This window comes from Pelodiscus sinensis, chromosome 1, assembly GCF_052426305.1.
Source record: "Pelodiscus sinensis isolate ZL-2025 chromosome 1, ASM5242630v1, whole genome shotgun sequence".
Classification (NCBI taxonomy): domain Eukaryota; kingdom Metazoa; phylum Chordata; order Testudines; family Trionychidae; genus Pelodiscus; species Pelodiscus sinensis.
The window spans coordinates 60,877,751-60,895,389 of NC_143052.1; the positions used below are offsets into that span (position 1 = coordinate 60,877,751).

At 40.7% G+C, this 17,639-nt stretch overlaps 1 protein-coding gene across 4 annotated transcripts in view; it reads right to left on the reverse strand.

The window, feature by feature from the left end:
- Positions 1-12,140: 12,140 nt before the first annotated feature.
- Positions 12,141-17,639, reverse strand: part of TAFA2 (TAFA chemokine like family member 2) — a 285,517-nt gene continuing 280,018 nt past the window's right edge. The window contains exons 5-6 of one of the 4 annotated variants that reach the window (XR_012904382.2): positions 14,212-14,301; positions 12,141-14,117 (exon numbers count right to left, since the gene is read on the reverse strand). Coding sequence is in view for 1 of the 4 variants with exons in the window: in XM_075930749.2 (XP_075786864.2) it covers positions 14,290-14,301 (12 nt within the window). In the remaining 3 variants the exon portion in view is untranslated. Of the gene's footprint in view, positions 14,302-17,639 lie in introns of all 4 variants that reach the window. The other 3 variants (XR_012904380.2, XM_075930749.2, XR_012904378.2) reach the window with 3 other exon arrangements.

A 17,639-nucleotide genomic window follows, 5' to 3' on the forward strand; every position in this document is an offset into this window, starting at 1 on the left:
CTCCACAGGATGATTCTGTACTGTGTGAAGAAACACTTCCTTATGTTTATTTTAAACCTGCTGCCTATTCATTTCTTTTGAGTGACCCCTGGTTCTTGTTATGTGACAGGATAAACAACATTAGATTATTCACTGTCTCCACCCAATCCATGATTGTACAGACTTCTATCATATCCTCCTTCTTAGTCATCTGCATCAGGCCCTCAGACCCATAATCTAGCTCACATAGCATCAAAGCTTGCACAGTGCTGAACTAGTCACGTGACAATGGGTGCACAGATTAGCACCCTCTTCGGCAGTGTATTTCTTATCCAAGTCCTTGACTCACATTCTACAAGTGTACTTAAGCATGCATGCCAGCATTTATAGCTGTAGATATGGATCAAGTATATTGGAATTTGAAAGCTGTAAGGTGCATATATTTCAAATAGTCACATCTACGCACTTGGTATTTGATCCACAGCCCACTGAATATAATGGGAACACTGCCATTGACTTCAATGAGGCTTGGATCAGATCTACAGAGATGTATGCAGGTAACTCCCATTAGTGCTAATGAGAGTCTTGCGCACAAATCATCTGAGCACTGATGGAGAGAAAGACCTTGCAATGTCTCCATATATTCTGTTTGTCTGCAATGCTTCCACTGCCTGCTATGCATCATTCTAAAGTCTCACCATTCCTATTTCTACAGGGACAAAAGGTTTGCCCCCAGCCAAATCTGTCTAATGATTTTGCCTACTACAAACACGCAGAGTCAAGCCTTGCTATGTGCACTCGAAAAAGGGAATGCATTTAATCTCACTATCATGAAGAAGTAATTCTTATGTTACATGGTAATCAGAAGGCTCAGAACTATGTTTCCAAAACTTGAAATCTAATAATTTCTGGATGGCAACTAAATGCATTTCGCTATACTTGCCTAGACACCAAAATTGCATCCAAGTGCTTTTCTCTTCATTTCACTTTAAAAATATCAACTTTGATTTTATGAACTTTACATTTTACATATTTCCTTCCTTTCCACCCCACAAAAAACTATGGGGATGAGAATCTAACCCAACTTCATGCTAGTTCAAAGTGCCTTATCAGTATAAAGCAGCCATATACCTGCCCTAAGGGCACAGCTGAGGATACGGGAAACCCTGAGGCATCATGGAGTCAGTGCAATTGGCTCTAATCTAAGCACTCCATCTCCACGTAGTAGACATGTCATGGCAGGGAAGATAAGACTAGAGCACATGGCATGCTACTGATCTGGGTGAGCACAGCAGATCCTATGGGACTTCTGAAACTAGCATCACTTATATGTGTCACTTTATACATATTATTCCTGCTAAGTTTGATTTATTCTTCATTCTTTATTTTCAAATAAAATGTCTCCAATATTTGACAAGCTCTTCACAAGTTATTTAAAATGAAATTATTTTTCTTAAATGTGAAGGCAAAAGAATTAAAATGGTTGTTCCAGGAGTTTTTTTTAATAGTGTATTTTGGTCACTCAGGGTTTAGCTATAACTATATATATCATCTTTGCAATTCTAGCTTCTCTGCTCCTTATTGCTTGAATATGAATATGTGCATTTTAACATTTCAGTGATTATTTTCTGATATGTTTCAATAAAGACTGATGGTCAAAATACCAGTGCTGAAGTATGTTTGGGAACATAGTAATGAAGCTTAAAAAGTGTGCTGAATAAAACATATCAACCCACTTTGAACTTAAACTACCCTGAAAAAGAAGTTCTAAAAGGCGCCATTACTTGCATATGTTCAAGGGCATGTGAAAATGTCCTCAAAATAAAAACTAGGAGGCAACCTGAATGTTTACAGCACATAGCCAAAATAGCTACAGCGGTAGAAGAAATCAAGCACAAAGTAATCATTATTAATGGTTCATCATCAATGAGAGAATGTGATTTCAGAAAGCTTTACAAAAGGATTTTTAGATTTCATGACTACACTGTTCCACTAGGTTTAGTCTTCCTCAAGTCTTTAATGTGCAACACAATATATATATAGCCCCTCTTATACCCACTCTCTTAGGGCTCCCTCTCCAGAAATGCTGCCTCTCAAATAGCAAAGTGCATGCTTTCCATCATTCTAACAGTGAAATGATGGCAATGCTCTGTAATTGAAACAGCAGGAAAGGTCACCTTGACACTCCTGTGACTGATAAAAAGTAGCTTAAGGCGCCATGGCTTTTTATTGTGAATGAGCTGGCTGAGTTTATGCTCATTTGAGATATTTAAATAATCTTAAAGGTGTGACACAATGCAAGAAAAGCCCTTTTGGAGTCATTGCATGGGAGGATAACCTATAGCTAGATATCCCTTTTTCAACATAGATTTTTGACCAGTCTAATAGTTGGGGCTGAAGGAGAATTACATTCTTGACAAAAGTCGGCTGCTGGAAATGGACTGTAAGGATGAATTTCAAACCTGTGCTGAGGAGAATCACAGGCCCATGCAACACTGCTGTTGAAGCCCAGATTCACTGAAGGCCAGATTCATCTCTGGAATAGCTTCACCAAACACAACAGAATCACCCAGGAATTGAATGACTCTGCAGTTACTTTTGTATTTCTTTTCCAAATAGCCAAAGGTATTTGACACATGCAAAGTCCCAAGATAGGATGCTGTAAGCTAACTCCAAGGTTAAATCCAGGCCATTTAGTAGAAGATAACAAACACAGAGTTATATAGCCACAGCTGACTAAAGGTCCAGTTAATTTAGACGTTCAGCTTCCAAATTTCCACAGTCATCTCTACCAGAGAGAGGGAGAGAGATCCTCATATGGAGATCCAGCCTAAACTCCTCCCACAGCCTACATGTATCTTTTTATTGCTCTCCTCTTCATTAAAATACAGCCCTGATTTTGAAAAGTAGTGAGTAACCAGAAGGGCAGCTAGTCTCTCGTGGCTTAGATTGCTCAGCACTTCTGACAATCTAGATCAGGGATCAGCAATCAATGGCCTGAGAGCCAAATATGGCTCACTAGTGAGCCAGATATGGCTCTTCTGGAGCCCCACGTCAGCTCCTTCAGCTCTCACCACAGCCGGGAGCCAGCACTGCTCCTATAGCCTTACGGCCCCTGCAAGATTAGAACACCAGCACCAGCTTCCTGTGGGGAGAGGGAGAGGGAAGAAAGCCCCAAACCTCCCTGCCAGATTCAGCATTCAGGGAACAAGCATGGCTCCATTCTCTGCCCTTTTCCTTCCCCCATGTGTGGTGAACAAACAGAACAAAAAATGTCTCAGCGAGCTGCCATTTTCCTCCCCTTGGGACACACTTCCTGGAGGCTTCCCCTGAGAATTCTTCCTCATCCGCTCACTCAACCCCCCCGGCCAGACACCTTGCCCCCTGGACAGACAGCCTGCCCCCAGCCCACTACTATCCCCAGTCCATTCCTGCCCCTTCCCCCTGGCCAGACACCATACTCCCAGCCTGTCCCTGCATCCCACCTCCTGTCCAGATCCTGCACCCCCATCCCTATCCCATTCACTGGCAGCCCTGTCTCTCACACTTAACCCCTCATTTTTGGCCCCACCCCAGAGCCTATGGAAGCCCACAAAATCTACTAACCCTGGAACCCCAGAAGAGTAATTCTGAGACCTTGAACCTCAGTCCTCTCTGTCCTGCCCTTGAGCATCAAGGGAGTGAGGTGTTTCAGTTGGGGGCCAATTCCTTCAGTGGAAGGGTTTGTGGGAGGTTTTTTTGCTTTGTACATGTGTGATCCTCGACTGATTTTTCTGTGGATCAGTAGACCCCCCCAACACAAAATCAGTAGACCCCCAACTCCTGCCATAAATAAAGACAATGTTGAAACCTTTTGTGTTGGACATAATATTTTACTTTATTTAAAAATGAAGCCTGGCCAACAAGCCCCCAATTGGGGCCCGGCCCCCATCTGGCCACAGCACCGTAACACTCCTGCATACACACACCCACACACCAATCCTAAACCCCTCATACCCCAACATCCCCAGATTCCTGTACCCCCACATCCCAGTCCCTGCCATAACACACTTGCAATCCCACACACCACAACCTTGTGCCCTGAGTCCATCATACACCCAAATCCCCTGCCCTGAGCCCCTCATACACTCCAGCCCAGACTCCTGCACACCCACACCCCAGCCCCTGCCATAAGATTGACAGAAGACAGCCTGAATGTGTGCATGAAGCTGGATTTGACCAGTTATGATGTAAACTTCAAAGAAAGGTGCAAAAATATGCAGCAGCTGAAGTCCCATTAAATAAAGTCTGTGAGTATGTTTCATTTATACTATTAATCATCATATCAATTATCAATGATATTAAGTTGTATATTTTCAGTTATGCAAATGGGCATTCTTATGCAGCTCTTTGTTGACCACTTGTTCTGAATTTTGGTGTAGTTTGGTTCTTTGGTTTGCAAAGATTGCTGACCTCTACCCTAAATCCACATTAACACATATGATTCTATGCAGCAAGTTGTTATTTCTGCTTGATACAGTATCATGCTGTATACAGTACTACCTCTTGAAGGGATATGTAGGATCTTAAACAAGGATTTGGAATTTTATAGGTGAGGGAATATATCCTTCTTGGTTTGCTCACCTGAATAGTAACAGTCTTCAATGAGCTGGATCAGCTGCACATCTGAGAGTAATTCAGTATATAAACCTCCAGGGCTATTTCACCACTTGTTCTCCTACTTTCTATCCCTAGCACTGATGGAGTGGACCACCTGGTACTTTACAGGATTAACATCTTAAGAAGTGTTTTTCTTTACTGATTTCTCTTGGGTACATAGAGTAGCAGGGCTTGCTTCCAACTGGTAGCTGATAAAGAGGAAGGTACAGATATATAGTAAAGAATGATTTATCTGCAATACAATGAAGAAAAATGCAAACTAATAAGAACATGGAAAAATCATTAATATTTTAATATAAATATACTACTCAGTGACAATGCACACAGATAAAAAAAAATACAAAAAAAATCAGCATCAGACCATAGCTATTTACCCTAAACTAATGGAATAAGCACATAACATGGTCATTTATGTCAACACAGCATAATACAGCCAATGATTTAACTTAACACTTTTTGAAAAAATGATCTTTTTTGTTTGTTTGTTTGTTTCACTACCATAATTAGCTAGGACATAATTTGTAAAAACAGCCATTTTGCTATGAGGAAGCACACCACATCAAAACATTACCAGTGAAGCTGTTTGCTCATGTAGCCTGTAATGTGGTTTTCATTTAAAGAACAGCGCATCATTGCTTCCTCTCCCACAGTCAGAGTTCTTGATTTCCCAGTGTTCTGAAATCCATTCATTGTATGGAGTATCATTGTGCTTAGTTCTCAGAGTACAGTAAAATGGCACTAACTCTGGTCAATTCTTGACAAAGAATCGCCATTGTTGGAAATTTTTTTTTCATATTTACCAGGTCACTAAACTGCAGTAGCTCTTTGCTTTTGGAGGGCAGGAGGGAATATATTCTACTCACATAGAGCCTGAATTATTGTCCAAAGATGTGAAAAGTCATTGGTTTTGTAATAGAAACAACATGAATAAGTCATTTCAATTTTTAAAATAGGAAAAGTCATTGCACACAATATTTTAAATGAAGGAGTATTTTTGTCCTGGGAAATCATGAGGAAAAGCTAAATAATTAATAGTTTACCATTTTTTTTAAAAAAAGGTCTAGTCCTCTACAGTGAATATTAGTAAGCTTCAGGGAGGAATCCTGTTCACTGACTGAGCTAGGTGGAAAAATCTGTAACTTCTGACAAACCCCCTTTTTAGTCCTTGGTTTTGGCTGTACACTGTGCTGTGTGAATGGATCCCTGCCTTCCCACAGAGCTCACTGAAAGGAATAGGATTCCAGACAAAGCAGTTTGCAGGAGCATGACTTGATTATGACTTTAAAAAGAGATGGTCAAAATCCTGGCCCCAATTATTTCAATGGCAAAACTCCTATCGATGTCACTGGGGCCCAATATATTTACGTGATAATGGCACAAGTGTTTATCCTATTATGAGGTGAGAAGAATGAGTCCAAATCTTTCCCCATCATGTTTTCTGTGAGCACGGAGGTCTTTTATAATATAAATGTAAATATACAATCTGTTTTACAATGATTTCCATCATCTTCCCTTTCCATATGTTCTCCCACTAGGAATCTAATGAGCCCTATATTTGAAGAATGACAAGGGAATATGTCTAAGAAATAATTCCAGCAATTATGGCATATGGAGGCATTGTTTTCAAGACTCTTTTTACCATGATCATTAGGCAAAGCATCTGGGACCAAATTCTGTCTACCTAGTTCATGGACATTAGAAAAATAATCTTCATTTGTTTGTAAATTCTACTGAGATCATCTACCATTTAAAAGAGGCCCATTCCATCAACTTTATGAGCAATGAACATGTTGAAGTAAAGATCATCTACATTTAGGCAAAAACGTTTTAGTGAGTACTGGAAACCACTTTAGGAAATAACATCAGTAGTAGGTCTCACTAACCCCAGAAGTGCCACCGCAAGTAAACACTTACCTCTCTAACCACTGCTCATATTCTTTTGTGTTTCTGGCTCCCGCCTGCATACAATGAGCCTCTTTGTCAGAACTAGCTGGATTCCAGCTCAAGAAAAAAAGTAAAATGAGACAGAAAATAAGAGATAAAGGAGAAAAAGTGAATTGAACTTCACATCAGTAAAGGGGAGGAAGAGGAATTATTTTAATTAGATCCAAGCACTGGCATTTCCCTCTAAACAGATTTATGCCAGAGCCTATCAAAACAAGGAGAGAGAAGATTATCAGATACCTCCATCCAAAATCAGCTGGTATGCATGTCTTTTGTGCTCTAGATACTACATCAGGACCATGGTTGATGAATCTGGACAAAGGAAGGTCAATGCTTCCCACGTTTTAATATTTCACAAAGGAAAAACTAGTTCCCTGGATTACCATTTGATATTCGTTCAGCCCAAGAAGTGCTTTTTCAAGAGGAAATGGGCAAAACTGATAGTGAGCTTCATGGATTTAAAACAGAGTAGATGTTATAGTGATATTTTTTGAATAACCATAGAAGAACATTTTGCTGCTCTACCTAATATGCTCCAGAGATCTGAAGAAGGGAAAAAATGTCATGTTAAACCCCAAAAATTGCTTCTTTGGGTCAGCAAAAATGAAGTATTTTCATCCCATTTTCCCCACTGAAGATATCAGGCAGTCAGGCATCAGAAGCCATATTCCCTCAGAGATAATAGTATCTAAACTGAAAAAGCTATCAGTGATGATGCTACACCAGACAAAACAATGTAGGTTTTGGGAAGCTGCATGAGATTCATTTGCAGAATTTCTTCTCTTTACTGGGAGGTCAGCATTTGCTTTTCCTAGTCCATCAAATATGCAGCATCTATCCCTATATTCAGCAGATTTTCAAGAATTCACTGTCAGAACTCAGGGCTTTTTCACACACAGAGGCACTCCCTGTGGTGCCAGCCCCTTCCTCAGCAGAGCAACTATATTATCGTGCCAGGGATTTCCTAGTCAGGCCCTTCCCCAGAACCTACCCTAAATAAGTGTTATCTGCATGGAGGGATGAGTGGATATAACAACACACACTCAACTCTTGACTCCATATTACCATTTGTGAGGATACCTGTAGAAGTTGGTGGTGAGATGACACAAATTCCACTGGGACTGCCTCTTTCCCAAATGAAAATCCCTAAATATTGGGGCCCATCTAGTCTGAGAGAAAGGAAAATGATGGGACTAAGCTATCAAAATGGCACTGCTCCCTTCTGCTCTTCCAGGCCTATGAGCCATGACGATTGTATCTTTTTCCATTAAAGTAGAATAAAGAGGATTTGATATCTTCATTGATGTAACAGTAGAGGCCTCCTTGGTTTTTTATGTAAAGTTTTGAAAGTATGAAAATACCTTATAAATATATTGGGTGTTATACTGATATTTCCTTATAAATACTTTGATATTTCCCGATACTATTTAGTGAAGCAATGCACATGATTCAGGTTGCAAGTCCTTAGATCACTTCTGAGATTGATCTAATGAATGGTGTTTTCTCTACAAATAATAACAATTGATTAACAAATAGGATGAGCTCTATTTTGCTTCCATCCACACAACCAGAAAACATATCAATGTGTGATATAGAGAGAATAGGAACAAATGGAAAATAACTTGAATTAACCAATTTTCTATAGTACACCAGCCCAAAATTTCACATGGCATTTCACTGACAAGTCACATGCTCCAAATTAAGCATGTCCTTAATTACCTTGCTGAACCAGATTGTGTAGGCCTTATCCTGCAAGATAGTGACCACCCTCATCTCCCACCGAGGATTTCACCCAAAATCCAACAGAAATCACTGGGGGCCTTTCCATTGATTTCAATGGGGTTTGGATCAGGCCCAAACACATAGGCTATGTCTACACTGCAGGCTTCTTGCGCAAGAACGGCCATTCTTGCGCAAAAACTTGCGGAGAGTCTATACTGCGCACGTGTTCTTCCGCAAGTAAATGTACAGTAGAGCATCAGAACAGAGGGCTTCTTGCACAAGAGTTATTCCTCTCCTCACGAGGAATAAACCCTTTTGTGCAAAAGCTCTTGTGCAAGAAGGCAGTGTGGAGAGGCAACAGGGGTTTCTTGTGCAAGAAACCCCTATAGCTAGAATGGCCATCACAGCTTTCTTGCACAAGAGAGTATCCACACTGCCATGGAAGTTCATGCACACATGGCAGTGTGGACGCACTCTTGCGCAAGAACTTTTTGCGCGAGAACTCTTACGCAAAAAGTTCTTGCGCAAGAAGCCTGCAGCGTAGACGTAGCCATGTTGTTCCTTTGGGAAATGGAATAAAATTCTGCCCCTCGCAATAGGATCCCGCATCCAAACGACATAGATCTTGCTAATCAGTGGGAGGTTAGAATTGTTGTAGATTTCTTACACTTCCACACTAGTTCTCCGGTGGTGATGCTGAACTCCCAGGGCATCCCCTGGCTACTGCTATCCTAGGAGCCCATTTCACAAGGATCCAAGGGAAAGGCACAAAGAGAGAGAACATCCTCATAATATTTGATACGTCACTGAAAATAGTTTTCTTGTCAGACAGCCTTCAGCTTCTCTTTGAACTGAGAGATGTTGGCAACATGGGTCAGAAATATGTCAGAGATAATTCAGATCTTTCCTGTATCACATCTTGTAATCAGCACAGAAGTGGTTCAAGCAAACACAGAAGTTGCACAACAGGAAACCAGGGAGGAGGCTTTCAGTAAAATATTGAGAATGACTGACTGTGAAGTGCCAGCAGATAGCTTTGGTAAGTGCTAGTAAATGATTTTAAAGATCTAACTTGGGAACATTTTCTAATACCATAAAAGAACAAACATTGTTTTCCAGGAGAAGAACTGAACTGTGAAGCCTGACAGCAGTGATTAGGTAATGTTCATGATGCCATTCAATAGCACTGAAATTATGAAAAACTGCTTAATTTCACCACATTGTTTAGTTGTGACATTTTTGATGCAGAGCTCAAGAGATTTAACTATTAGGAAAAAAACGATTATGATGATATTAGCACTGCAAATCAAAACCATGCTCCCCTTGCCAGCATCTTAGCTAGCAGCAGATATGAAATACTTCTAGGCCAAGGAATAAGATAGTAAATTAACAGAATAGATGTCAATCATAGTTTAGTGTTTTCCATCTGTATTCCTACAGATGTCAGTATGTTAAATGATAGCTATATAATCACAATCTGTTAACAAAATGCATATGCATTTATGATTATGCAACTACTTGACAGAGCACTTAAAGAATTGTGTAGATTACAATATCCTTTAGTTTCAAAACACAATTGTTCTCTGAATCTTGTGTAATGTAAAGCCTTTGAGATTACACGAAAGATTCAATACATAAAAGTTGCCTTGAAATAAGTGTGGTGTCACAATGAAGTGTTGAACCACTAAAACAGAAATAAAATTGTTCCAGATGGATCTTTACTGTCTGGAGTCTAAATCAGAATGGCTGTTTGTGATAGAATATTGGAATGAATGGTTACAGTGCTATTAAAAATGGCAGTAGCAGCAGTAGCAATATTTGACTTACTGACCAATATTCAACATATTAACAAGTCATGTGCTTGCTATATTTTTGTTATTTCATATTTCTTAGAGATAGATAGAAATTTTCCATTGAAAAATACAGTTAATATAGAAAATTTTAGATTTTCCTGAAAATTTACATTTTCTATCAGGAAAATAGAAATGAAATATTCAATTTCTAATGAGTTTGGAGTATTTAATTTTTCAAACAGACCCAAAATATTTTGGTTTGAATCAGTTCAACAAACTACAGGCAGTCCCCGAGTTACGCGGATCCGACTTACGTCGGATCCGCAGTTACGAACGGGGCACTTCCTCTCCCTGGTCTCAAGCAGACCAGGGAGAGGAAGCAAAGCGGCGGCGGAACACGCGGCCAGCTGACAGCCCAGACGCGTCTGGGCTGTCAGCTGGCCGCGCGCTCCGCTCTGCTCCCCCCCCCCTCTGCAGACCAGGGGGAGGGGGAGCAGAGCGGAGCAGAGCAGAGAGTTGAGGAATGCGCAGCCAGCTGACAGCCCAGAAGTGTCTGGGCTGTCAGCTGGCCGCGCGTTCCGCCGCTCTGCTGTGCTCCGCTCTGCTCCCCCTGATCTGCAGGGGGGGGGGAGCAGAGCGGAGCACGCGGCCAGCTGACAGCCCAGATGCGTCTGGGCTGTCAGCTGGCCGCGCGTTCTGCCGCTCTGCTCTGCTCCGCTCTGCTTCCCCTCCCCCTGGTCTGCAAACCATGGGGGGGGGGGGAAGCAGAGCGGAGCACGCGGCCAGCTGACAGCCCAGACGCGTCTGGGCTGTCAGCTGGCCGCGCGTTCCGCCGCTCTGCTCTACTCTGCTCCCCCTCCCCCTGGTCTGCAGACCTGGGGGACGGGGAGCAGAGCAGAGCAAAGCCGCGGAGCCCGAGGGCAGCAGGTTAGCCACGGCGCGTCTGGGCTGTCCCGCTGCCCCCGTGCTCCGCGGCTTTGCTCCGGACGCCTGTGGTACAGCAGCTGGGGTGCTGCCGGTTGGTCCCGTAGCGCCGCTCTGGGTGCCACTGGACCAACCCAGCAGCACCCCAGCTGCTCTGCCCCAGGTGTCCCCTAGTCAGCAGCTGCTGAAAATGACCAGTGGCTGACTACAGGAAGCCCCTGCCCCGGGCTTCCTGGAATCAGCCGCTGATCAGTTTCAGCAGCAGCTGACTTGGGGATGCCTGGGGTTCTTAAGTTGAATCTGTATGTAAGTCAGAACTGGCGTCCAGATTCAGCCACTGTTGAAACTGATCAGTTTCAGCAGCGGCTGAATCTGGACGCCAGTTCCGACTTACATACAGATTCAACTTAAGAACAAACCTACAGTCCCTATCTTGTACGTAACCCGGGGACTGCCTGTATTAAGGAGTATTTCCTTACCTGAATGTTGCTTTATGGGCATTATAATTTGGTCCCCATTCTTTCATATGGCTGGAGTCTTTGGAGGACTCCATTTTCCATAGTGAAAGTTAGATTTCCCCTGAGACTAAGCTGCATGGTGTGAGTCACATGATTCAGGAGATACGGTTCAAACAGGGAGCCTAGTCCATGTGAGTGGAGGTGGGAGAATTGGGACATCAGGCTTTTAATCAATAACTCCCATGAGGCAATGTGCCTCAATAAGATAATGCAATTTAGTGTTTAATTGATACATAAGAAAATGTTTGGGCTCAGAACAACAGACCCAAGCACAACATTTTTTTTGGTAATGTCTAAATGCTTTATTTTGGTCCAAAAAATTGATTTTTTTTTTCAGAATTTCCCATCTGTAAAAAATTGTAATATTTTTTCCCCAAACCACATGCTTGTATGTCAGAGTTTTCCACAGAATGGAAATTCTGAATTTTGGTCAACTCTAATATTTATCATTTGAAACATGACAGTGTTTGTCAGAAGAATATGCTAACATATCTCTTCAAACTCCTTCCTTCTCAAAAACTGAAAATGGTATAATTTGTTCTATGTGTTTTCTAAAGAAACATGAAATCAATATAGCCCATGATCATTTTTTCCACTGGTGATAAAAACCATTTTTCTATGGGTGAACAGAACCAATCTTCTAAGTGCATATCCATACAGGGGACTCAAGTAGATATCACAATTTTATTCACTTGTTATAAATAGTCACAACATTAATCTACTGCAAATAATCTATTCAATATATTTGAAAATCCATTTATTTTCACCTATTGATAAGCATGTGTTACACTTGTATATAATACAGTATTTTCAGTGTTGATCTTGAGAACAAAGTAAAAGGAAACAAACACTGAGAAGCATGATGCAGTATTTTGACCAGATTAAGGCTAAACTCATATTCTACAAAATTACACAGTTATAATTTATACTGTTCCAAAGAATTATTTTTCTCCTTAAGATGTTCTTTTAGCACAAATCCATACAATATTAATCCATTTGAAAAAACTGAGCTAGCTATTGGTGCTATAGTTTATCCAAATTAAATTTTAATCAGAAAAGAATCTTTCCCTGCCAACATTTTTATTATTATGCAGCACAATGATAAAATATGCATCTCAAATTATTCCTAACAATCATTAAATTTTAGTTCTCCTGTGCAATAATATGGGAGAGGTGATGAAATAGTTTTGGAAGATCCTAGGATACTGTGACAAAGCAGAGCACTCCAAGGTGTTTATCCATCATGGGGAACCCAATTTATAGCTAATTAGCCATGTCAATGGCTTGTAACTATAAAAAGTCTTCCCCCTTTTTTTAAAGATACTGGTAACCATGCAGGCTATTGGAATGAGACTGCCTACAGAATTATTTTGAGGTCGGAGATTCTATGGTCTTTGTCTCTATTTAGACAAAAAGCATACTCGATAACTCTCTCTTTAGTCAGCATGCTTAGACAGCATCAATACAGCACAACAATGAAGTATCAGAGCTCCTTTGTCTTAGCATTACCAGTGGTACTGGATACATTAAATGGAGTATAAAATTATACATTCTGTAATAACTTAGAAATAATGTTCATATATATTTAAGGCCTTTAAATATGAAGGGTTTTCATAGAACAGCACATTGCAAAAATGCTACAGGAGTAGAAAATACGAAAAAAATGTAAATTTGTGGAAATGACTATGAAAAGGACAAGAAGCTTGGCCTGCATAACTGTAAGCAAAACATTGATGAATTGCAGATGTGGGGTAAAATATATTTTTTCCTCTTATCAACAGGCTGAGCAGACATCTACATAAGCATCAGATAGTACTTGTGTTCAAGCAAGAGATAATTTAAAAAAAAATTACTAAAAGAAACTCTGAATTAATGCCATCCAATCTCAGAATTGTAAAACTTGCATGCATCCCTGTCTACCTTTACAAAAAAGGACTAGCTAATGTCATTTACTGCTTACTGTCAACTTGGAAGGACTTAAGGTTAAGAAAGTAAAGGACATACCAGAAACACCCATCATCTTCAAACTAAATGGAAATGTATATTTTAAAGGTATAAAATACTTATAATGAAACTGCCAAAGAGCTACAGTAGTCGGTTAGCCTTAGGGAAACATGTCAGGTTGGCTATACATTCTTATATGATTGATGTATTCTGATAACTATTACTTGTCAACAATAATTATTAACAATGGATATATATTTCCATTCCTATAACAAAAGCAACTTCAAGATGTTGAAACATGTAGCCTTTCAGAGGTCCAAGAGTAGAAATACAAATAAAAATGTCTACAGCTGCGTGATGCCAGAGGACAAGTTCTGCAACATAAATTTGATTAAAGTAGTGTGCAGTCCCACCAGCAATTTGTACGTAGAACCAGGGAGCATTTCAGAGTGAAAGAACCAGTGCATTTCAAAGACTGCTTTTGCACAGATGAAGAGCCGTCAGTCCGGAATGGAGAACCCAAAAGATTGCTGCCTCTTCTACATCTGCTCAGCATCACCACTTTAGATTGCTGCCATATATTCCTCAGCAAGTGCAATTTTGTAAATGTACCTCGTTCAGTCAGTTGAAATCTCTGTGACAAAAAAAGTTCACAATGACTTTCCAGTCGTTTTGATCTCAAGCTGTTGCTGATTACAAGCCAATGCACCCCAGCAGTGTAAACTCACTTCAAGGGTTGCCTGCAGATATGGCATTCCTGTTACGTTAGCATTATCAACCTGGAGAGAGACTTGAGTTGTCTTTAGCTATCGAGTTACCTGTACAGAGAAAGAAAATTAAAGAGTAACAAAATTTTAGATATAGCATCTGGTTTTATGCTGTGCAAATGGTTTATGAGACCACAGTGTAAGGAAGCACTTAAGGTGGGCACCATTATCAGTGAGTGATTAGTCCCACTGATATCAAAATGGGGTTACTCATTGCTTAAATAAAACTTCGGTGTTTTGCCTCGTAGGGACCTGAGGGAAGCTGTTATCTTAACTGTGACTGTGCTTAAAATTGTGAGGCTGTTTTGACAAAATTCCATGGGTCACAAAATATCAGTCCCTGCTCAGACAGAAATATGAATTTTTACAGGAGCTTTCTATATTATCTCCATCAGCTCCAACTGAAATTGGATGTCTGTTGTAACAACTCTGCTTTCATAACACTATTATTGGCTGGGCTTGAACAGAAAGGGTGATGTGAAGATTTGTTTCTTATTTCTTCATGGTTTCATACTATATGCAAATATATTACCCTGTTAAAGACTAACTATATTTAGGCAAGCTGTAATAATTTAGTGGGGGAGGAGCATTTGAGAAGAAAAGCACAAATAGCATAAGCAACAGCTATGTTTACCCTATTATTCACTGTTCATACGACAGCTATCAAAAAATTCTCTTGAGCTCTTTCACCCAAGCTAACATAAACCAGAAGGACCACAGGGAAAGCAGGCAGGAAACAAAATATTTCACAGTACAGTAATTGGATTTTTCCTGTGTCTGATTTGTATTTTTTAAACATAAGATGTTTAAAAAAACAGCCCTTGTCATATTAAAGAAATATTAATTTGAGGAATATTTCTGCTGTGTCAGTGGATACAATTAATGATTGTGTTACTTTTTAATATACAATTGTGTCAAGAGACACTATCCTTCGTCTTCAGGAGCAATGCATTGGATTGGTCACAATCACAGTCTATCACATCAAGGGCCATATGTTGTACATTTTGATCATAGAGAGAAGGGTCATGCTTGTTAATGATGAAGCATTCCTTTGCCCTCAGCAAAATCATTTGCATACAGCTCTTGTCAGCTCTGCAGAGCAGAAACATTGAGCAGAATTTTAAAAGGATTGATTTAGGAGTTTCATTACTTAGTTTTGCCTTCAACATTGGGTAATTTCTAGAATTTGCATTAGAAAAGCAGTAATAAAATTGTGCATTGTGATTTCTATGATACATGTTTGTTTATTACACTACTTTTATTTTACAGTGTTTGCACTGGCTGGTGCAGTCTCATATGACTCTACTCTGATCAGTTTTCTTTAAAAAAAAGAAAAAATTAATACAAAAGTCAGGCAACATATCATTGTGTTGTGCATTCAAAAAATAAAAATGGTTAATACATCCTACGTACCCCAGATCCATTCCCCAGGAAGATTTATGCTACTTTAATTTGAAAAATATATAGGCAATAGTAGTAAATTAAACAGGCCTATTCTAAAATGGTAAAATGGTCTGCCTGGAGAGTCAAAATCCTAGTAGCAATGCGAGATTCCCCAAAGAAGGCAGGTACTGAATGGCCTTGGCTGTTTACATCTTGTGCACCAGGGTCAATACAGGATAGGTGAGAGGACTCTTATGACTGGGACACTACCAAATTCACAGACATGAAAAATGAGTCACGGACCATGAAATCTGGTCTCCACCTATGAAATTTGATCTTTTGTTTGCTTTTATCCTATACTATACAGATTTCACAGAGGGAGATCAGCATTTTTCAAATTGGGGAACCTGACTCAAAAGGGAGTGGCAGATGGATTACAAGGTTATTATAGGGGTCTCAATACTGCCACCCTTTTTTATGTGCTGACTTCAGAGTTGGGCAACTGGAGAGCAATGGCTACTGGCTGGGCACCCAGCTCTGAAGGCAGCACCCCACCAGCAGCAATCGCATACCATGCCACTCTTATTTCTGGGATGCTGCCTTCAGAACTTGGCCACTGGACAGTGGTGGCTGCTGGCTGAGGATCCAGCTCTACAAACAGCAGCAAAGAAGGGCGGCAGTACCACACTAGGGCTACGTCTAGACTACATGCCTCTAGCGACAGAGGCATGTAGATGAGGCTACCAGGCATAGGAAAATGAAGCGGCGATTTAAATAATCGCCTCTTCATTTAAATTTACATGGCTGCCACGCTGAGCCGATCAGCTGTTTGTCGGCTCAGCGCTGTAGTCTGGACACGCGGGTGTCGACATCAAAGGCATTTGTCGACCACCCGGGTATGCCTCCTGGGATGAGATTTACCTGGGTGGTCGACAAATGCCTTTGATGTCGACACCCGTGCGTCCAGACTACCACGCTGAGCCAACAAACAGCTGATCAGCTGTTTGAAGGCTCAGTGCGGCAGCCATGTAAATTTAAATGAAGCGGCGATTATTTAAATTGCCGCTTCATTTTCCTATGCCTGGTAGCCTCATCTACATGCCTCTGTCGCCAGAGGCATGTAGTCTAGACGTAGCCTATGCCAGCCTTACTTTTTCACTGCTGATAGTGGCAGTTCTGCCTTCAGAGCTGGGCTCCGAGACTGCAGACACCATTCTCTAGCTGCACAGATTTGAAGGCAGTGCTGCCGCCAGCAGAAGTGCAAAGGTAAGGATATCAGTACCACCCCCCATTAAGTTTGCAGAGAACCCCCACAACTCTATTTTGGGTCAGGACCCCTAAAATTACAACATTGGGAAATTTCAAATTTAAATAGCTGAAATAATGAAACTTCTGACCATGAAATTGATCAAAATTGACTACATTTTGCGGGGCCCTATGGAAATGATAATGACCTCAGTGTGCATTCTGTTCTAACTTCCTTAGCACTGAGAAAACCTTATGCTATTAAGAACACAAGTTCTAGCTTTGCAGTCATACAAATCTGACAAACATATTTTGGCCCTGAAATTCACCATAGAGGAATCTTTAAACTTGTTGCTGGAATACTGTATATTGGATTATTGTATGTCCAGAACCTCAGACAAGAGCAATGTGGGAGAAGACTCTGGAGTTCTATCCATATTAGATAGAATGGAGTTATAGGAAGAGAAGGAAACTTTCCTGTAACGTTCCCCTTCCCAATGGCAGGTCTTCGAAAGTGCTCAGAGATGTGGGATGCTTAGATGTATCTCTAGGAGGCAGATTATTGGGTAACAGGCAGATGATGTATTAATTTAGATAGAACAAATGGACCTAATCAAAGGGTTAATATGACCCTGAAACCATCTAACATTGAATTCTGTTAAACAAGGTGGAGAGTTTGATGTGACATCAATCTGCTTAGTATCATGGCAAACACACCAATGGAAAGTGCGTAAAGGGTTCATGAATTGCTTCAATGGCTG